Source organism: Aythya fuligula, chromosome 14 (genome assembly GCF_009819795.1).
Source record: "Aythya fuligula isolate bAytFul2 chromosome 14, bAytFul2.pri, whole genome shotgun sequence".
NCBI classification, from domain to species: Eukaryota; Metazoa; Chordata; class Aves; order Anseriformes; family Anatidae; genus Aythya; species Aythya fuligula.
In genome coordinates, this window is record NC_045572.1 from 6,326,665 (window position 1) to 6,349,544 (window position 22,880).

The following is a 22,880-nucleotide window of genomic DNA, read 5'->3' on the forward strand; positions in this document are numbered from 1 at the left end:
ATAAACTTCTATATTGCCAACTGTATTTCTGGTATGCTGTTGTAGCTGTGTATTATTGCTGAAAAATGTAGTGATAAATAAATGGATGAAGAACTGTTTGGAAAGGAAAATAAAGGAAGAATACAAATGAAAATGAATGTGATGCTGTTAGACTTTGCAGACTATAAGCAGCAGGCAGAGAACTAGATGGAGCTAAATGACACCTGCTCTTCGGAGATGCTAAAATTGTCCCCCATAGGTAGTGAAGGTCCATACCAGGTGAATAGATTTGCAGAATAGACCACAATACAATGCCAAATAGCAACAAAATGCTGGAGGAGATAAAGTAATGTAAGAAATCCTTTTCTGTTTCAAGAGAATGTAAGTCATGTTCCTGGTCTGGAGCTAGAAGATGCAATTAGCCGTTGATTTTGGAAAGCTGTTGTGATGAACTTTGGATTTTTAGGTTTGCTACTGCGGGCAGTAAGGATATTTCAGCAGTTATGATCTGATGCTGCAAATTTACTTTCCTGCTGGCATGTAACACTGCTGGGTGCCCCCAGACGGCTCACATGCAGGTGCTTGGCCCAGGGCCTCATCTATGGTTCGTTGAAGTGAACGGAAAAGCAATGGTAATTTCCAGGGAGTTGGGTTATGTGCTTTTTTCAGGATCTGCAGTTACAAGGTGGTTAGTGTGGATGATCAGATTAAAAGGCAAAAGTGGTCATTTTGTGTGTAATGTTTTCTATGCAGTAATGACACATTAATATTTTTTTTTTTTTTTTTTTTTTTTTTTTTTTTTTTTTTTTTTTTTTTTTTTTTTTAAAAAAAAAAAAAAAAAAAAAAGATTTCATTTTGCTTTGGTGAATACAACTTAAAGCCCTAAAGTTTTAAAGTGTGGCTAGGACTTGAAGACATTATTTGTTTTTGTGTGGTTGTGATTGTTACAAAAATATATTTAGGGGTGAATGGACTTGGTTTTAGGTGACTTTGAGTGAGTGCTGGCGATCAGTTACCGAAGGATGCATATGTTACTAATTTTTTTTTGAGATTTATGAAGGAGAGCCACTCTTATGGTATATATAAATGGACCTCCTTATCTCAGTAAAGTTAGCTGCTTGAGGGAGTATACTCTTTAGGGCAGGGATACTGTGAGAATGGATTGCAGCAATGATCAAATAGGTTTTATCTCATGAAATCAACACTGCATGAAATTTTATTTTAGAATATTGATACTCTTTGCTGTGGGCCAGATGCAGCCCAGGCTGGCACAGCTAATTCACTTTGGCTATGCTCCAGCAGAGCATCCTGTTTCAACAGAGTGATTAAGCATGTGCTTATCTTTAAGCGCACAGCTAAATCCCAGTGATTCACTGCTTCTCTGCATCAGGGCTTCTTGACCAGGGGGACAGGTCAGCCACAAGGAGAGAACTTGCATCTCCACCTTCCTTTTTCAGGATTTCTTCCCCTGCTTTAGAGCTAGGCTTGTAACGTCAGGGGCAGAGTGGCACAGGCCTGGATGGCCCTGCTGGTGGGCCAGTGTCCCCAGCTGATCCCTGCCAGGCCACTTCTGTGCTTGGATGAGCTGCTGGGTGCTGGAGTTAAGCTGCATGCCCAGCCAGGCCTTCAGCTGGGGGGAGCCCTGTTCTGGGGAGAAATAGTTGACTTCATCCCACTGCATAAAAGCTTACCCTTCTCGAGCTGGGAGGAAGCGCTTTATTATCTGGTTGTCATGCAGTACCATGCAGGACAGTTGTGAGAAACATGTTTGGAGCTGTTTCCAGCACAAGGTGGCTCCATGCATGGCCCAGAAGCCATGTGTGCACTTTGGCTACAGGCTGGGGCCTTCATGGTGCAAGTGCTTGAGCTCCAGGTGAACGCAGCTCATCTCCTCTAGTGAGAAACCTCTTAAGGAGGTTGCTTTGGCAAGTTAAAAGTCTTTCACTGAAAGACCTTGTGTTATATGTGGTGACATGGGTACGGTCAGGGAGGATCAGGGCCTTTGAGGATGGTCCTGGGCCTTGTCCTAGCATGCCCCAGGGCTTCATCCTTGTGAATTTGTGGGAAAGGGCTTAGGGACGAAAGCTGTTAGGTACGGATAGGAGACCAGACACAGCAAAGGAAAAGTGTGGGGATGCTGGTCCACCCTGAAGGTGTTTCAGTGCAAAGAGACAATTAAAACACGTTTTGGAAAATAGATTGCCTTTTCTATTTGAAGTTTCCAAGAAAGCAAAACAACCTTCCCTTCCCCCTACTTCAAATCCCACCTGTTTTGTTTTTTCCTAGAAAAAATGTGAAATTCATTAACATGTGGTGAAAGCAATGGAGCGACGTCATCTTGATTTAAAATCTGTTTTAAATCTTAGAATGGTGAAGCCAGAATCTTAACTGCAAATAGCCTTGCTTTTGTGGGTATGAGGCAGACTGTTGACATTATTTGAACATCTCTATTTTTAGTAGGTCAGCATCCTTTGTAACAATATTATTTGAAAAGAAAGCAAGAAGAAATGTAGGAAGAAAAAAAAATTAATATTATTCATGTTAAAAGCCAAATCCTGCTTGCTTTACTCAAAGGGTAGCTCTGGTGACCCTGGAGAGGGAAGTAAGCAGAGCTTGGCTCAAGCAAAGGCTCAGCTCTGCTAGCCTCATGCCATGTCCTCTTGGCAGGTGCAAGGGCTAGGCGTGCTCTTGCTTCTTGCTGTGCTGTTTGCTGGGAGTGGGAAATGTTGCTGCTATTACTTGTGTGATTCTTGCCCATCACTTCTGTCATCCTGCTGACTGTCTGTTTAGACACAGCATCACCTTGAATCTTCGCTCTGCAGCGTGTGTGTCCAGCTCCTGCAGTCTCCTTTTGACTTCTGACAGTAAAATAAGAGAGTTAAATAGGTTTCTCTCCTAGGACTTGGGATTCAAATAGCATAAACACAGCATTTAATAAGGGCAGCAAAGGCAATTCTGTAACATCCCTGTGAACCTCATTGCTGTTGCCACCGTGTTGAATATAATGTTTTTGTTTGTGTTGCTTAGTGAAGGTCTGGTGCTAAGCAGCACTGCCAGCCTGAAGTTTTCCTCCTGCTGCTGATCTGTGTGTCTACTTGATAATTGGAAAAGCTAAAAAGTTCTTTTGAAGTTTTGACTTTTAGTGAGTATTTGGTTATTTGGTTTCAAAGTACTTGCTGGTATGAGACGACAGATGTAGGAGGCTTAAGAGGGTCTATATTCAGTGCTTTGACCACTTGCTCTCATGTGTTTTAGCTCAGAATGGACCTTTACAAGACTTATTGACTCCTTTTCATTTTCATCGTGAGCTCCATCCACCCACTAATATATCAGAACATTGCTGCTTTCAGGCTAGAAGGACAAGCGTGCTGTAGCTGGAATGTGTTAGGAGTAGAAGTAGTAAGTCCTGCTAGGAACAAGTGTCATTCCTTTGCCAGCCCCAAACCTAGGTAATATTAAATTCCCGTGGGATTCTTCTTGCGGATTTCATCTCTTACATGCAAGTGGTACAAAGCATTAGAACTCATCAACAATGAGTAAGCTTTGAACATTATTTGTCATGGTCAAATTAAAAATTGCCTGTTCTGTGGTAGTGTTCTTGTGTGCTTCTCAATAATATTTTGCTGCTTTTGGTTTCTGAATTATTTATTATACTGTGAAGGGAGTCTGTCAACAAAACATTGTCTGTTTGTTGGATTTGTATGGGCAGCATGGTCACAGTGGTGCAAAAGCTCTCAGGGCAGATCATGGAGTGATTTCTGGTCTTTTGTATTGTTTGGGTGTGAAGTGCTTTTGGGTGTGTGCTGCTGAAACCTCCCAGTCGGGAGGGCCTTCTTGAGAGCATCTTGGTTGCCTGGTCCTCTGACCTTGGGCAAGCTGGGATGACTCTAAAGCAAAAGCTGGAATCCTGTTTCAGTGTTTCTTGGGAACCGTAAGTTAAGATTGGAAACAGTATCTCCAGAGAAGGGCAGATATGGCTGAGAAAGTTTCTTGTAATATTTTAAGGTTGTAGTTAACTAAGGTTAATTTAATCTATTGGCCAGAAAAAACACAGGAAGAGGCGCAAGTGCCCAGAACCCCGCTGGTAATGACCTCTCTGCTGGACGTGTCAGTTGTGCTCTTGCTGGTCCAAATGATCTCTCCCTGACTTGGAGTGGACAAAGATGCAGCAATCGACCTTCAGCAGTGATCAGGCTTCACTAAAGCAAAGCTGGAAACAAACATGCTGAAGAGGGCCCACAAACAAATGGCACTTTTATCATACTAGACTTTATGCCTGTGTGTAGCTAGAATCCAGTCTACTAACATCGGCATAAATAGGTTTTTCCCTTGACTTCTTCCCTGCCATTAATCCATGCAGCTGCTGAAGGTGAAGCACAAATTTTCTGAAATGGAATTGTCAGTCCCCTTTCTCCCATACATGTCTGCGTAACTTGGTAGAGTCTATGCATATGCAAAAGCGAGCCTAATTTATGGTCAGTGTGGCTGACCAGGATTAAATCAAAGCAAGACCGAGCAGAAGTTTTTACTCAGAAAACCCCCCACAGTTTGATTGTAAAAATCCAGGTTTGGTTTACTGTCTAGAGCCAGCTCTGGATAGAATTACATTTTGAGTGCCTGATACCGCGGCCTCGACTGTCAAGTGAAGGCCAGCCAAATCTAAGTCGTCTTGCGCCATGTGCCCTTTGGCAGGTTGATGTGTAATCTTTCTATCCAAGATGCTTATTTTGTTTCATAGTTTATTCTGTTCTCTTTCTCCCCCACCCTCCTTTCTGCTTTCAGATGTTTGTTGCCGAGGAGAATGTAGATTTTCGGATACATGTGGAGAACCAAACGCGAGCAAGGGACGATGTGAGCAGGAAGCAGCTCCGGCTCTATCAGCTCTACAGCAGGACAAGCGGGAAACACATCCAAGTGCTGGGCAGGAGGATCAGTGCCAAAGGAGAAGATGGAGATAAATATGGTAAGAATATTTACTGGGATCCCCCAGACTCCAGTTCAAAAGCTTGAATTCACTATGTTGGCCTGAGAACCTCATGGTAGAAAAATGAGAAGAGCAATAAAATGCAGAGGATCACAGGGGGGGAAAAAAAAAAAAAAAAAGAGAGAGAGAAACTTTTCAGATTAAGAACGTGGAATTTGCAGTGCTAGTGCCCAGCTGTGGGCAGTTCCCACAGTACCATAATGCCCCAGTTTATGAGTGCATGATGGTGCTTGAAGACAAAATTAATTTTTCTGCCTATCAGATGAGCTTACAGTTTGCCTGGTGTAATTTGTAAATGATACTGAGGTTGGTGACTTGGAATGTTTTTTCCCAATGAACTCGGGCCCTGGGCTTAGCAACTTGGGAGCTGTGGTTATGACCTGGGCTTGAGTTTGGATGAATCCCATTGCATGAGTGAAGCATCCTCTCATCTTTCTGGGTGTGTGTGTTTGCTTTGAGCTGAAATTAAGCAGACTTTTGAGCTTTGAGTGCTTAAGTTGAATTTTGGGGCACGTAGATCCTGCAGAAATGCAACTAACTTGCACAGGCTAGCAGAATGATCAACTATTTTTGTCTTGATTTGCACATAAGCATTATGATAGAAATGCCTCCAGGAGAGTGTACTATGCAAAAAAACAAAACTCTAATGCTGGTACATTTGGAGATGGCTTTGGCAGAGGTATTTTGCTCTAGTTGTTTTAGGCCTGAATGACTGTTGTTGGAAGGGTTTCAGGGCTGTTTTGAGAAATGGTCCTTTTTCTCTTACGGACATACAGTCCGTATGTGTCACTGCAGATGTGTTCGTATGTGTTGGCCGGCATGCACATGTCACATGAGGTTGACTTCATGTGCCGTGCTGGTGAGGTGGAAATGGGGTACGATGAAGGGCAGGACAAAATATGGGAATTGTTATTCCCTCAGGGAACTTTGGACAGGATGACATACGGTCCGTGCCTGTCAGCGGGGCAGCTACTGCCACGCCAACATGTGCAGAGCTGTGCCACTGGAGGTGTCAGCTAGAAAGTGCCTGACTGCTGTGAAATGAGCCCCCAGAGCTGTTGTGCAAACTCACCCAGTCTCAGGAAAAGCTCTGCCCTGAGGGATTTTCAACCTTGTCTTTTGTCATTCCAAAATTTTCAGAGAAAACAGGAGTGCAAAGTGCCACTCAGCTGCTAATTATTGTGTCATGTTATTACATTCATTCTCTTAAGGTTTGATATGTAAACTAGTTGCTGTGTGCTAGCTGCTAGCTTCCCAGGAAGCGCTCCTGCCCGCGGTGAATGTCAGGTAACGTGATGCAGTTTGCTTCTCCGTGAAAGAAGGCAGCATTTACAGTGGGGTGCAGCAGGGAAGTGTGCCCGTGAGCAGCTGACAAGTGCTAATTTATGTGTCAAAGCCCATCTTGTCCCCTTCATACATATGCAATCATGTCTGAACAACAAATCCTAGCGCAGGGGAGTGCTCGTGACCACTGGAGAAGCCGCACAATTGTAGAGCCTTACATTTCCAGTCTGAAGAGCTCCTTGCTGCTCGCCACCAAATCCTCTCTGCTCCTGGTTGCTGGCATCCTTCTAAAAACCTGATGTGCGCTGACTGACCGCTGAGGCCATTTGCTAACACCCCTGCCTGCTCCCTCCCCCTCTCCCACTAATAAAACTCCTTGATGTGTCAAGCTGCAAAGCCTCCCCATTTCTAGCCATGCTGAAAGGTTATGGAAATCTGTTCATCATCTTGCTTGGCACAGGAACACTTAGAGCATGATAATCGGGGAGACAGTGAGGTGGGGCATGGAGGTCCAGGATGTGACCATGCAGAGCTCCTAGCTGTGATAATGAAGGGGGGAGAGATGTCGGAGTTACTGAAGTGAGAACCATCTGTGTTACAGCCAAAACTGGATACAAAGGCAATGACACAGGATTCATTATGTGCTGGGAACCCCTCCCCCAGAGGCATTATTATGGAGTAACCTTTGATCAAGACCAGAGAGAGGCTTAAACCAGGTCTGGGGATCTGAACAGTTGCGAACTTTTGATCCAAATCTGTGTAGCTGGTCAGAACAGCCTCTGTAGGAGGACACCTTTCCTCTTAAGCAGCAGATGGCTGTTTTTCCTACTGCCCTTTTTCTCTTCTTTCTTCCTTTCCTGCCTTTAAGTTGGCACAGTGAGTCAGAGCTAGGCTTAGCATTTGGGAGTGCCCAGTTCCCACTCCTTTTCTTGGCTGCGCTGCCCTTGCAGGCGATGCAGTCTCCCGCAGCTTTTCCCCTGTCTTAACCCTGTCCCCACGGAAAGGCGAGATCATGGTGGAGGTGATGTGAATTGATGTTGGAAGGATTACAGAGACTAAATGTCAGCCTGGGGAAGGCTTTGAGAGGACGAGCAGGAGCCAACATCTGAGAAAAAGCAACAGATGTGGGAAAAGGTGCCTGTGGAGGTGGAACGTGAGCTGGCTCCAGCCCTGAGTTCTCCTGCCTACTCCTTCCTGAGCTGTGTTACAAACCCAGGCAGGGCTATCTCGAAACGCCTGTGCTGGGCTCCAGCTTTGCAGTCGTGGGGGACAGTTGTATCCGCCTGGGCACAAGCACAGGCAATGCAGAAAGGTGCCAAACTGGAAAGCTGTGAGATGCAAGTGTTACTGAGTATGCTTCCAGCTCCAAGTCTCACTGCTGCAGGATCCAGGCTGTGAGCAGGAGGCTCAGCAGAGGTTAGGGGATGGAGTGTGTTAAGAGTCTCTGCGCTGGGGGCAAGATGCTGTTTTCTTGGCTTTTCAAAGTGATGCTGTGTCCTTCCAAGAACTCAGCCCAATTAAGAGAAGGTAATATTAAACAAGGGCAGTGCAGACTCGGGCTTAGTGTGGGAAGTACTTCTGAGAGAGAGAGAGAGAGAGAGAGCATGGCTATGGTCCATAGTGCTCATCATGAACAATAAGCACTAGCCAGGTTAAAGGATGGGGAGCTAATAACATTTTAGCACCTTTCTCCTCCCATACATTCACAACTGGATAAAGAACAGTGTGTCCAAGTGAAGAGATGCCTTTTATTTTTTTGCACATACAGAGCTTCCAAATGGCTGGCGTGTGAGGGTTATTCTGCCTTTGAAGGAGGGAGAGTTGGTTAGTTTTATTGCAAGGTTTTATTGACTTCTGTAAAACTTCTCACCTCTTGGTTGAAGAGAATGCCCAGAAAAGAGGGGAAGTGACAAATCTCAGGCAGTGAATTGCTCGTTTCCAGGCAGCCATCACAAGCACAGCAAAATGACCGAGCAGTCGTGGCTCAGCGAGAGAGCATTCTGCGGGGCCAGGAGAAGTCCAACGGGAGGAAGCCCCCCTGAATGTTTTATCTGGGCCCACATGTCCCATGTGCAAGGAAAAATGCAACTCTGTAATGCATAGTTTTACTGGCATAATAATTCTGGTATGTGATGTTTGGCTTGTGCATTGTTCAGGGCCAAGATCTGGCCCCATGTGTGGAATTATTAAACGGCAAATTAAGTCAGTTAATAGAATTAATTGAGTCGATGTAATCCTTTTAATCAGATGGATTTCATCCCTTCTCAGATGAATTAGAATCCATTAACAGATAAGTCAATTATTGGACTAAATTAAATCTAATAATAATGCCTGCTGCTCACAGCTACACTAATTAATCTAAATACACTTACCTATCTCCCAAGGTTGTTTTCTTTTAAGGCTTAATTGATGTTCCTAAAGTGCTCTGAGATCTTTAGATAACAGACGGATCTATGTGAGCAAAAAATTATCTCTTAACAGACTATAAACTAATTAAATAACTGATCTATTTACAGATTGCATTTTTACTTTAATCTCCTCAACCTATTCAGAAGAGTTTGCACTGGCCCAGAAAAACAATATTCCTGTTATAAGCTTATTATTACTTTACAGGTTCCTAAGTGGTCCTTTCATTCAGAAAATGAAAGGGGGAAGGAGAAAAAACAACCATTAAAGTGCTGACAAAAAAAGAAAAGGACCTGGAACCTTTATATTCTACCTCCGATAAATGGTACAGATAGGGAAGAGAGGGATCAGTGACCTGAAACCTTAGATCCTTTCATTTATTTTCATTTCACAAAAGGCAGAAGACATTCTATCCTGTTTGTTCACTATCTTTGTATCCGGTGCAGTTGGTGAGACAGAGCTCTCTTGGTTGGGTGAAGGCATTTTTTGCCTCATTTGTATTTCACAGCCATGTAATTTTTGTTTTAAAGTGTCTGCTGTTGTCCTGAGGGGCAATGTGAAGTGACAGACGTGAGGGGGATGTGAGGCGTGTTTGTGCTCACCCTTTCCTTTGAGTTAACTTTTATTTAGGGCAAATACTTGGCTGTCCTTAAGGTGAGGGCACAGTGTACATAGACGGGTTATTAGCTAGTGTGCTACAGGTTATCACCCACTGCTATTTTGTCCATTGACCTGGTCTATTCCAGTTAAAAATAAATAAATAAAATCTTCTCATTTATGGGAGGCTTTGTCTGAAGATGCCCCCACACAAGGGACAGAGCACACAGGTATGGTCTCTCTCATCCCCGGCATCCCATCGGCTACTGGTGTTTTTGGCTGCTGGATGGACTGACCCCAAGCCAGTGAGGTGCTCTCAAGGACTCCCTCTGGGCACAGGGTCTTTTAGCTCAGGACTCAACAAAATGCATGGGAAGTCCACGGAGTTGGACTGGCATCAGGCAGACCAAGAAGGGAAGCAAAAGCATTGTGCGTGCACGATGAACCTTCATGCATCACAGGTGGCGTACACATCACTGCACCCTGTACTTTCTTTTTTGGTGGGCAGATCTCGAGCTCTGAAGGCTGCAACCAGCATCCTCATGTGTGCAGGGGAAGCACAGAGCTTGGTGAGATGGGTTATCCTCCCTGGGGCTGTCCCGGGCTGGGTGATGTGCCCTGCAGCTGGCAGTCCTGCTTGCTGTTCTGGTGCAGCTTCCCAGAGATGCCAGTGGACAAGCCCATGGAGAGCGCATTACAGCTGTCTAGACATCAGCCACACTCCATCCCGCCAGAGATTTCATTTGTGGTAGAAGTGGGCTCTGTTCCATGAGGAGGTGTAATATGTGCGGAAAATATTATTATAGCAAAATAGCCTCCTTTAATTGACTCGAAATTTTGCAGGATTCCTTCCTAGGTTTGGGTAATCCTGCCCTCTCCAGAATTAATGAGCTGACATAGCACTTCTTTGGGTTTGGCAGCCTGACAGCTAATTTAGAACTCCCTAAACTCATTTCATTAATGACTCCCATTTGTTCTATCTCAAAGCCTGGAAACAAATGCAAAATACCAGTGCCATTGTCCCATCTTTAGCAAGTCATTCTTTCCCCTCAGTATTTCTGGCACCTTAACAGCAAGCTGCCTTGGGAAAACTGATTAACCCTTTCCCTTCCTAGAATAGTTAAAATCAATTTTGATCCCCCTGGGAAGATCAGGAAGGAAAACTAGACTCATGGCTGGAAGGCACAGAATTAACCTGCAAGGAAGATGGGAGATGTAGCCCAAGCAGTGGCTGAGGCTAGTTAATAGCCGTATTTCCACAAGCTCGGCATTCAGAAACCTGCTTTTCTTCCCAGGAGCCAGGTATGTGGAAAAGGGCCTGTCTGGCCCAGTGTAGATGAGCCAGATAGCCTGAATGCACTGTGATTTGCCTTGTAATTTATTCAGCTGAAACATCAGGATGGCTGTTTCCTATTTAAACTACGTATTGCTGCCTCCAGTCTCTTCCCATTACAGTTTTGACATGACAACAAGACAAATAATTTTTTTTAAAAGACCTTTTATCTTCTAAACCATTTATTTTCACTTACTTAGCCCGGGGGCAGAGCTGACCTCAGAGTAAGCGATGATCATTCACCATGGCAGCTGTACAGTCATATGGGTCCTGGTGATTGGCCTAAGCCCGAGAAGCCTTCGCTGTCCAGCTGCTGTGTTGTGTCTCGTTTTTTTTCCTCTTGCCCAACATCCCCTGATTGCTTTTTTTTTTTTTTTTTTTTTTTTTTTTTCTCCCTTAAAATGTCTCCCCTCCTCATCTGGGTGGTGCAGTCAGCCAGTGGCAAAGTTCTCCTTTGAAAGCAGGCGCAGGGACGCGGGGAGCGAGGGGCGGCGGGATGAATTGAAGCATTGCAGCCGACTCGCGGCTTTGTTGAGCCACGAACAGTGGGGCTGGAGCTGGACCTCCCAGGCTTCCCCGTGCGGCGAGGAGGCTCAGTTGCCGTCACCTTAGAGTTGACTCTGAAAGGTTCAGCAGCCATGCGAATATGTTGTAATCGTCTTATACGAACCATCTGTACATTTCAGACTTTTTTTTTTTCTGCTCTATTCTGTGTCTGTGCCAGAAAGCTCTCCTTAGGCAAGATGAAAAGTTTTTTTTTGGGGGAAAAAAATAGAAACCTTTTGCTTTTTGATTTATGGCAAGCCTATTTCAAACAATGTACGTTTTTGCTGGTTTCTTAAACTTTTGTTTTTGATAGCTGCTACCCCAAACTCCCACTGTGGCCTGTTTCACACCTGAAGTTCAGCTGCCTCTGCAGTCCCTGTTTGGTGTAAGTACCTGTAGTAGCCCTTACAGCAGAAGCTGCTGTTTGTTTTTCCTCTGACACTAAAGTGATCTTTAATTTCCCGACTTTTGGGCCTTGACTTGTCTTAAAGAGCCTTTACTTTCAGGGAAAAAAAGAGTCACTTTTTAGCTCTGTCTGTACTTAAAGCCCCTATAATCACTACTTGATGTTTGAAAAACCTAGTCCTGTCTGACAGTAAATGTTAGGTGCCCAGAAATAATGAAGAGAAGTAATATAAAGGTCTGCTGATAATTTGTCATTTTTAATTTCTGTGCAGAGTGGAAAGTGAGCTACAAAATGAAAAATCTTTATTTTCATGCAAGTCGTAAAAGAGTTTTTGTTAACAGTTTGTGTATATAATTCTATGCTGTGATTTAAGTGTTCCCATTAGAAATGCAGAATAGGAAATAGGATCCCATCTGTGAGCAATTTAAGAGGAAGTGAGACAATGGAGTCGATTGCTGCTTCAGTTTAGATAATCAATACAAATATTATTAGTATAGTGATTTATCTTCCTAGGCACTTTATGAAAATGTGAATGCCCAGACCCTGAAGACAGGTCAATATGATATTATCTGTTCCTGCCTTGCTGTGATTACGTTTTTTCCCATGAAGCTTGAGCAGCTGCTTTGCTAAATGTTCTTCTCTGTGATGAAATAACACAAAAACAAAGTTGGGGCTTCCCTTTCTCTTTAGCAATTCTAAATAGGCACTAGGCATATTCATGCAAAAATTACTTCTATCCAAAATTTATACATGGGGACTTCATGTTGTTATAGGGAGATAAAGTTCTAGAAGATGTTTGCATAATTTTAAATATTTCTAGGCCATGACTGATTGTACACAAAAGTGCTGACAGAACTCGTCTTGAGTTGATTTTAGTTGTTTTATTTTAATGTCTGTTATCAAGCACTGTATTGTGGTTTCTGAGGTTTTCCAGTATCTAAGCATCCAGACAAGCATGAATTCAAGTTGGTTATTGGGACACAATTAAGAGTACTCAGAGAATAGGCTAGTCACTGCAATGTTTCTGAAGGGCTTTTTAAATTTCTTTTACTTTGCAGGGAGGAGGAAAACCTTGTAAAATAAAAATAAATTGACTTCTAGTAATTTTTGGCTTCTCTGTAGATGACTGTGTGAGTTGTCAAGAGGCCAGTGAGGTTTGTCTTTTGTAAGAAACGTTTGGGGGAAACGAATAATGGTGATAACCTTCATGCCTATTTAAACAGAGGATGGGAAATTGAAAACTTGGAGCGTGAAGAGCACAGTTCTGCTTTTGAAGATAAGATGGTGTGTCACTAGAGTGCAGTTTGCAGACTGATATTCAGCAGCTTGCTTTGCTGGAGACTTAATATCAGTGGTGGCAGCAGTGTTCCTCAGCTGGAGAACCTCCACCACTGTGTTCTGACTAGGTTAGGTGGTGGGGTAAAGACCTTTGCTCCTCACCTGGGAGGAAATGGCATGAATTTCATCCTCTGTCTCAACATCCTTGGGTTGTACCTCCCTGATCTCCAACACGAGAGTTGCAATAAACCCTTGTAGGTTTCCAAAAGATAACAGCATTATGAATGGGGATGTGCTAACGAGATGGTGGTAATGGAGAATGTATCAGTAGTCTGGTTAAAACTAATGATTTTGGTATTTTCAGAAGCTGTGAGGGCATTGCTGTTTTCAGGTTTGGGTTTCTTCAAGAAAGGTGTTAGGCTTTATAAAAACTAAGGCACTTTAATTGCTCAGATTTTACCTCAACTTTTAAAAAACCAGATAGGAATTTCCGCAGTCGCGAGGTGGAGCACAGCAAACATTCACGATGCCAGTAGCATTGCGTGGCCGTCTGGAAGAGGAGAGAAGAGCCCTGTCCCCTCCGAATCTGCACAGAGCCTCAGGCTGAGCAGAAAGGTGAAAAATATCAATCTCTGAAGACGAGAAATTGCTGATGCATGACGCTTGGAAATCTGGAAGAGTCCAAAAAGGGAGCTGAAAATACCCCCCAAAAGTGACTATCTGTGGCTTGAACGAAATAGTGTCCGATCAGCATTCAGAAACCGCTGAATTCAGGCCGTTCCAATACTGGCATTTTCCAGACTGCCTGCCAGTCGGATGCAGAGGAGAACACGTGTAGAGCGTCTGCGGTCTCCTCAGCGCTCGCAAGAAGGGGAAGGCAAGCTGGAAGTAAAGGGAAAGAGAAGGCCCAGTAAAAAAAAAATAAAAATAAAAAATCATTATTTTTCTTACTGTGAGAGAGAGAGGAGTGTTGGGGTTGGAGGGAGATGGTTGCATGGCTGCACTGTGTGAGCATCTTTCTTAATGAGCCATGCCAGCAATAAATAGTGCATGCTTTTGTCCCTAATGAATTTTAAGTATTTTCAGAATGCCCATAAGAGACGATTCAGGCTTTTATGGTGACATAGAAGCTGAGAGCTTCTAAATGTCTCCTGAGCTTTGTGTCCCTGATGTTTGTTGTTGTCACTTTAGAAACATGCCTATCTTTTGCATATGCTACCTGGAGTGACTGAGTTTGAAGAAGCACTCAGTAGCACTCAAATTTATTTTCCTCTTGTGTCTGAGAGCTGAAATGACTGCCTGTAAGGCCTTCTCCTTTGCATTTACAGCTGCTAAAAAGGGTGCTTTTCTAACCAAAGCAGTAAGAGAAAACCCAGCCATCTGCTGTGACCCAGCCTTCTTGTAACAGTAATGAGCTTTGGGTCTTCTCCAACGAGCAGCTTCCCAGAGATCACAACTGGATGGCAGCTGTCTTGGCTGGAAGGATTTGGCCCCAGGTAGCGCGGTGGAGATGAGTCCTCATCCTCAGCTGCTTCTGTTCCTCATCAAAGAACTGTGCTCGTGCGACGGAGGAGGAGTGGATGTTGTGCCTGGATGGTGGTGACGCAAGCTGAAACATATTCTGGTCGGTGTTGGAGCATATGGTAGGCGAAATACACTTGGGATCCAGGCTTCAAGCTGGCGTGGCTGGTATGGTTTGGTTTATACCCTTTGTTCTGAAGTGCTTTTTCCAAGAATAAGCAGGAGAGGAAGCAGACAACCAGATATGAAGAGGGAACTGTAGCAGCAGGAGAAGATCACCCGCAGCCACTGCAAGAGCTGAAGACCCTGTGATGTGGAGAAGCAGCAGGGAAGAGCTAAGAATCAGATGGCGTATATGCACCAGATAAGCCTAAAAAGTGGAAAAGCAATGTCCAAATGGCTTCCAGTGCTTGGCCAGGGATGGTCATGAGGTCTGCACTGTGTCCCTGGCTCCCCTGTGGGGGATTATGTGGGGGATATCCTTCCCATAACCCTCCCTGTTCACCACTCGAGGAGATTTTGGGGTTCCTTGTTCGAAATTACATGTGTCAAAGCAGTGGGTGAACTCAGCTGCTGAAAGCTGGTCTTGTCTCATTGGCATCAGTCTTGTTGTCTCTGATTTCAGAAGCCTGGATCTTGCCTATGGGTAACTTTAGTATAAATCCTGAACAGAATTTCTGTTTGTTGTGTGGAGCTGGAGGGTTCACAGTGTTGGATCTCTTTTATGACTGAGCCCTGAGTTTCTTCTTGCCTGTGGTCATGAAAGTCCTCGGACTTCAGCAGAGCCTTTTCCAAAGCGACTGTGTGAGACTGAAAGGAGATTAAGTGCCCAGCAGTGCCTCCTGTTCCTCTTGTGTCTTGCACCTTTGTTAAGACCTTGCATTTCAAGCCATTTTAGCCAGTGGGAGGCAAATCAAAGCAGTTAGGTTTTAGCCCATGACAATAGTACGGTGCTGCGTGGCCAGGCTAGCCCCTTTTCTTTGTGTGACGCTTGGTCAGCAGCAATTCTTACCTTTATTTCATTTGCTTCTGCATCTGCATTCTTGACTTTTTTTTTCAAGTTAAAGTTTTGACTGGTGACTTGTTAGGAGCAAATAGGCAAAAGGATATTGACTTTACACCTACTAATTTGGGGGTGCTAACAAGTAAACATAAGAGCTGTATGGTCACTGGATAAATTGAGCCACCTGGAAGGACTGGAGGAGGGGAGCTCAAAAGCATAACAAAGAAACTGCATTTTAGTTTCTGGAGAGTCACCTTGGTTGTTCTTGCAGTTGTAATGAGTTTGGGTGAACATTTGACTGTCACCAGTGCTGAGACCTGTTTTGGGCTTTGCCAGGGTTTTCTAGTGCCAGAACTATCAAACCTGTGTGGGCATAAGATGAAGCTAAAATCCTAATTAGGAGATGCTAAATATGTTTGCTCAGAAATGAGGTGCCCTTTACAGCGGCTGGTGGAACAAAGCCTTCTTCCTTCAGCATATGTGTGCGCAGCATGGTGCATGAGTCAGGATCCGTGTAGCTCTGGGGCTGGCATGCTGTGTATGCTGCAGGCAGAAGGGAAGTTACTGAGACGTGTAGCAGCTCTGATATACCTAGAATAAGTACAGACAGCAGCAAAAATCAGCAGTGTGGGAGCACACCAGACGTCAGTCCTCCAGCTGCAGTGTGGAGGCACAGAGTCAATGGGGAGATGTGTGGTAGGGGAGTGGAGAGGAAACTTTGACCTCCAGAGTGAAAAACTGGGGACAGTGGGAGCTGTGTGGATGGTGGCTGGATTTTGAGCGGATGTTAATACCTTCCTGATGCCCAAAAAGTAAATGTGAATCAGTGCAGCTCCACGTATATTGGCTGCAGGCATCGTGGGGGCAGTCATGGGCATGGCCATGGCCATGTGGTTGCTGTTGGGGTCTGCTCTCAGTTCCACTGCTGCTGGAGCCCAGGCCTGTTCGTTTGCAGCGATATCTCTGACACAATAACCATACACCCTGAGGTATTCTTAACCCAAGCCAAGGATGTCAGCATTCTCGAGGAGAGCAGACTATTGCACAGGAGCTGGAGAGCAGCTGAGTCTAATCCTGAGGGGCCTGCTGTGGGCAGAGGGTTGAGCCAGGTGTCCTCCAGAGATCCTTTCCAGCTTAAATTATTCTGTGATTTGGTGAGTGTCTTTCAACAGTGATTATCAGAACAGACCTGGTTGATCAAGTTGTCAATGATCAGTTACTTTGAAGACAGTGGTTCTTCATCAGAGGCAGTGGGACCCTTAGGAAGCCTCTTGTGGTGGTCTGCCCCTCCCTTTCCTCCTTGTGATTTTGAAGAATTTGTAGCCTGTAAAAATTAGAAGCAGTCAAAATTTTCCATGCTGCCATGATGGTGCTTCTGCCCTTTCCCTCAGCTTGACGTGACTCATGTTTGTAAAGACGGTACCTTTCTGCACCACGGGTGTAACCTGTAGTTCATTACAAGGTGTGCTCTGTGTAGTGGAGGGGCATGCTTTGCACCAGTGCTGTAAACAATATCTGTTGTCTTTACTCCTTTCTGGACATTAAACCAGTTTACTGTGTACTTTGAATGGGGAGGAAAGGCAGAGAAGGAAATCCCTTGGCCTGAGTCTGTCTCTCCAGATTGCTTCCCAGACTCCAGACTGGAGTCCCCAGTCCTGCTGTATCCGCTCCAGGCTTCCTTTCTCCGAGCCCCGCTTTGCTGTTGTGACTTTCAGCCTCAGCCCTTCTCCTCAGTGCCTGACCTGGCTGAAACCAATATCAGTCTCTCAGCAGGAGGAACCTGAGGAAACGCAGCAAATTTCAGCTCCTGGGGCTAAATTGTTGTGCTCTTTAACAGCAAACTGTGTCGAACTAATTGACAACCAGCTTTAAACATACCCTGATCAAGCAAATACATTGATTTATTTTTTCCTCTCTTACCAAGTGTTAAGCAGCTTCCAGCTTGGTTTCCTCCCCAAGAATTGGATAACTCATCCACTGTGTAGTAAAACTGATGGGCAGTTTTGACCTTTATACAATCCTTTAGGTATGTTGAGGGAGGAAAGAGTTTTCTTATACTATACTGCTGTGACTCTTTGACCACTTAAAAACAAAACAAAACAAAAAAGCCCAACCCAAAACCACACACAACAACAAAAGATGAGCCATTTTCTCTGGATGTCTTTGAAAGAAGCTCAGTTTAGAGACAGACTGGAGAGAAAGGCTATTGATTTTGTTTGACCTCCAAACAGACTGCGGTCAGTATATTTTCCCTGTTGGAAGCTGTTCAGGGCTCTGAATTTCACTGTCAGCGTTTGTATTCTAAAGTGTGCTGGAGTTTTTGCTGCTTCTTCAATAAACAGCAAGCTTTAAGGAGAGGAAAGGTAGATATGTATTTCCCTCTGGATCTAAACTCCCTTTCTTTTTCTGTCCTGTAAAACTTGGTTGTGCTGCTTATCAAGCATTCACAATTCCTTTTCCCCCCCAGATGTTCTGCAGGTTAGCGGCTTAGGCTAGGACTCCAAAGCAACAGTTTTGTGATTCCTGTCTTGCTTTTTCGAGTGCTGAGCCAGATCTTTTACCAGCCTGCTACTTCCTTATGTGCACTTGCGCCCATTGCTGTACCTGGCATTAGGAGAGAGATGTGGCTTTTTCTGCAGTGATGCAGTCTCGGTTTGTCCCTCCAGCAGAGCTTTCCTGTCTTGCACCATCTAGAAGGTCTTGTGCATTTTTTTTTTTTACCCCCTCCTGTACACAATAATAAGCCTTCTAAAAAGTACTATCCCCATCTTATACCCCAAATATCAACTTTTACATAGGAATGCTTGCTTTATTTGTACTCGGTCTCCCGCAGTGAAACCAGGCATTCTGTTTGGTGACTGCTGTAGTCCTGGAAATGCAGTGACTGCTCTGTTTGTTGCAGGTTGGGGTAAATTGTAAATGTTCTTGTAACACAGCTTGTGCCAACTGCTGTGCCCTTTCTCTGGGGATTGCCTATCAAGGAGTGGTTCAAGGGCTGGAAGGACGTGCAGGATGTGTGAAGGCCACAGAGCTTTTGATTGTCAGGTTTCAAATGAACTTCTCGGAGCTCCTTTGAGATGAGCAGTACCAATCAGCATCTCTCCATGCCGAGGTGTTGATTGCATTATCTCCTCATAATTTAACAATAACGCTTTTCACAGCGTGTATTTGGTTTGTGTACTTCCTCCTGCTTTGCAGCAAATTCAACACAGCCAGTTAGCTACTTTTGCACATCAAAGGGCAGCCAGACAAACCTGGGAAGATTTAATCAAGTGGTGGGCAGAGGCAGGTGACATTAGATACCAGCTGCTGAGCTCTGCTGGCCCTGGTAGCACATGCTTCATTTCTAGCTCAAATGGGTGGACATTCCTAGTATCCTCTGTAGAAAAATAGTTGGTTTTCAGTGCCACCGCCAGCCCCACGCGTGCTTCTAGCTGTGTTTCAGGTCAGGGTGAAAGCTGCTGAAACAGATGCGTGAGAGCCTGCCGTGTAACTGCCTGTAGCATATGTGGTCTGCTGACAATTACGCAGCACCAGTTTCTAACTTAAGCGCTTCATTTCCCGGAGTAATAGTCCGCTGCATCCCTAAAAAATAACGTCTGGTGCAATACGTATGTGCTAGCCTGTGCCAAGACAGGCTGAGGGTGCAGCCTGTGCTGTGTGTGTAGCTGTGGTGACTCCCCAGGGCAGGACCTCAAGGCTCCCCAGAAGTTTTTCTTGCCATCTTCAACCCAACCCCCCCATGTCTGAATATTCAATTACATTAACCCTTTGCAAATGGCTTGGCAGACACCTCTGGGAGGGGTGAGGAAGAGAACTGTAGTTGTTAAACCTCTGCGCAAACATGAAGGAAAGGAGCCGACAGAGGCAGATGAGGTGAGGGGATTGACTTGCGCCTAGGAAGCCCCCAGCCCCAGGCATGGTGTGAGCCTGCCCAGATCTGTGCCTCTTCCCAGAGCCCAGAGTGGCAGGTGACATACCAGGAAAATGTGTTGTTGGAGATGTAGGCAATCCCTGGGAAAGCAGCAGGGCAATATGTCAATGTACTGCGACTGTTTTCATAGGCATTTTCTAGTACATTTTAATGGTGGATTATGAATACGACAATTTATTTTTAATGATCTCAATCAACAATGAAGCACACGTTAAAAAAAAAAAAAAAAAAAAAAAAAAAAAAAGCTAAGATGTCCTTGTGTTCTGAGTGCCTGTAATCTGTTTCTAAGAGCTGGGTACCAAAATATCCCTTTGATTCTCAGAGGTAATTGTACCTCTTAATTAGCTGGAGAAAAAAAAACACAGCCTGAGATCTTGCTATATAAATTATAATTAACCCCTTGGCACTGGAAGTTGAGATTTCCTGCCCCCGAGCACAAATGCAAAACGCATTAGCAGCACTTAACGTCAGGCACTCTCGCCCACCGCAGCCGAGGGGTCAGTTCGCTACCCAATAAATACTGCCGCGCTCGGAAGTCCAGTAGGAAAATGGCAGGGAAGCCACAGAAACCCGAGGGGAAGCACTAAATACCCCATTTGAGGATGTTTGACCTGCTTTTTTCTGAGCACTGCAAATGCCGCAGCGGGAAGGACAACACAGAAAAACCCTGTGGGGAGACGCAAGCGAGGAGAGGGACGTTTCACGGCGAGCTGTTTTGTTCCCTGACATGGCTGGTTGGTTCGCCGTGAGAATGGCTCTTAGAGCTCCCGGTTCACACACCTCGAGTGAAATAATTGTCTATGGCCAGACACACTTGGCTGTGCCTGTTGTATGCAGAGCGCACCAGCCACGGGCGACCGGCCACCCACTGTTATCATTCACCAGCATCCTGCTTTTTTGTCTCCTCCTTGTTCTTGCCAGTTGGGGATGAATTTTAACTCTTCACACTGGAGGTGGACCTGAAGCAAACCGCTGAGTCGGGAAGGCAGAGGCAAGGCAAGCACCACAGCTGTTGTGGGGAGTCTGGAGGCTGTGTGGAGCCTGCTCACACCTGTGGCATTTCCCTTCCCTGTCCCTGCCTGGGCTACAAAGGGTCTCTGCTCATTTCACGCCTATGCTCTGCCCCTCCCTGGTGAAGGACCAGAGGCCTGGCAGGTTCCTGGGTGTCCCCTTTCCCTGCCAGGAGCTTGCACAGAAGCTTCTTCATTCAGAGCAGCTGGTTCCTTTGCTCCTTCTGAGGTTTCAGGTGGAGGAACTGCTCTTCCCCTGTGTATCAGCCCTAAGGTGGCTGCAACCCTGCCAGGGGGCTACAAAGCTTTCAGACAGGCTGTTGTTTCCCAAGGGCTGTCTCTAGTTGTGTGGCATGGCCTTGGGCCCCCAGACACCTGTGGGCTCTGCCTGTGAGGGATGTCATGGTCCCCGCAGCTCCTCTTGCAGCAGCGGTGGCCATCTGAGAGTTTGGGGTGGCAGCAGCCATGGGGCAACTTGGTCGCCTTGGCCTGGTTCCTAAGGTGGCTTTGTCTGCCACAAAAGTGAATGGTGGTTCAGCTCCTTGGCCTGGCCATGGAGGCTAAAGATGTGGCCATCAGGGCTGCCTTTAAATATTTCAACTCTACTGTATGTAAATAACCAAGGGGAAACTTGTTCTGTGTACTCTGCTCTGCTTAAAGATTGTAGGAGATAAGAGGAGAGTAACGAGGTGTCCAGCTAGGGAGGAGCGATGTGCTCATCATGGACATAGGGTACCAAGGGCTGGGAGGAGGGATTTTCCTTTGTGTTTTTCCTTTGTCCCAAAGTCTGAAGTTTTAAAAAGTGAATTATATGCTGATTAAAGAGCCCTCCAAGTTAAATAAGCTGTGTTCCTCTGTGCTAGGACAGGTATAGGCTGGACACCTACAGCAGCAGCATCCCTGCCAGCGCGTCACCCACCATGTCGAGGGACTTTCCCCTGCACGGATCCACAGGGTCACCCCCGTTAGTGCAGGGAGAGGAGAAATGTGGGCAGCTGGGACAAGGGTCTGGAGCAGGACAAGGTCGTGTTCTGTTTGAGCATATGGGCATACAGACAAGCAGAGCCTAAAGTATTTGGGAAACTGAAGTATTTGGGGAAAAAACATTTGGATGTAAATATGGGACCAAATCTGAGCTTTACAGAAGATGTGTGTCTCTAGGTAAATTGAAACTGGAATAAGTAACAATAATATGGATTTTCATGCTATCAACACTGGTTCTTTAAACACAGAATAACAGTAAGCTGTTAGAGATATTGCCCCTTTGCTGCTCCTGTTCGTAATGCCACAGAAGAAAACTGGCTTAGTTCTGTACTCAATTTATTTTTTATATTGAAATTTAACTTGGAATCTCCTTTTCTAAATCTGAACAGTTGGGCTTTGAATACAGAATTGCATTAGAGCTTTTAAAATACATTTATTAAAATGTAAAACTAATTTTACAGTTCTGACAGGTCTTATTTAAATATCCAATGCCAGATGCCTTTTGTCCCAAGTGACTATAGAAATGGAAATAAAAGAAAAAAAAAAACACTTTTGAAACTTTTCATGCAATTTAAAATGAAGCAAAGGGCAGGTAAATAGTCCTACATATGCTGTCTACCAAAGGCAATAGTTAAGAAAAAAACATGTTTCCAGAAATAGATATGAAACCAAAGATGCTAAAGACAGAGTTAATTTGTTATCAGATTTTTATTATTTCTGTTGCTGCTGCTCTGAGAATAGCTGGAAGAACTGTGTTATGTCTGTGGGGAGAGGTCTTTTTTAAGGGGTTGATATAGAAAACCCTCCTCTGAGGGACACCTTGGCTGCAGTTGGTTCAGAGCGTGTGCATCCCTGGAATGGAAGGACCAGGCTCTGCAGCTGATCAGTTCTTGCTCCCCTATTTCAGCCTTTACTGGAAAAGTCATGTTGGCATTTGACAATTGTATACTTCACTTACTAGTACATTATATTCTGTATGGCAAAAGCGAGTGTCAGCAGCATGAGCATTAAAAAACCAGTTGTATTTCTTTGAAAATGTGTTTGCATCCGTTTGTAACACTGATCCCTGTTTAAAATCTTAAAACATATGGGGAAATGTTCTCTATGCCAGAACATTTTCTTCAGGTAGGTTGTGCTGCTGCCTCTGCTCTTCTGGGTTCCAGAGCCACAAGAATCCCATTGAAAATACCGTAGCATCGTGCAACTTTATTTTCAACATATTTTAACTTGTTGGAAGAAAGGAGAGTTACAATGAGCCCCTTTGAGAAAATGCACAAGCATGCTTATGTTCCTATCTGTAAAATTAATTGTCATATTTTCAACTTTTACTGGGCAGCACAGAATAATAAAACCTGCATGGTATACGGAGAATGTAACATTCATTTCTGTGCCAGATGTGGCTGATAGCTTAATTCAACTAACACCGCAAATACCTTATGCATCGCTCCTGATTTGACACCAATTTGGAGTATGCACAAATACAACATGAGGACCTGGATGGGGCTAACTTTTTGGAGTGTGTGAAACCATCACGGTGTTGGCAGGGGGAGAGATTTATGTGCTTGGGACTCCTCGGTGAGGGGATGTGGTGATGCTAACATCACACCTACTTCAT

The 22,880-nt window shown here is 44.8% G+C and overlaps 1 protein-coding gene across 1 annotated transcript in view; it reads left to right on the forward strand.

The window, feature by feature from the left end:
- Positions 1–22,880, forward strand: part of FGF18 (fibroblast growth factor 18) — a 68,981-nt gene that overhangs the window by 20,183 nt on the left and 25,918 nt on the right. Inside the window, exon 3 of the mRNA XM_032196882.1 lies at positions 4,762–4,942. Within this exon, the coding sequence (XP_032052773.1) occupies positions 4,762–4,942 (181 nt within the window). The remainder of the gene's footprint in view (positions 1–4,761; positions 4,943–22,880) is intronic.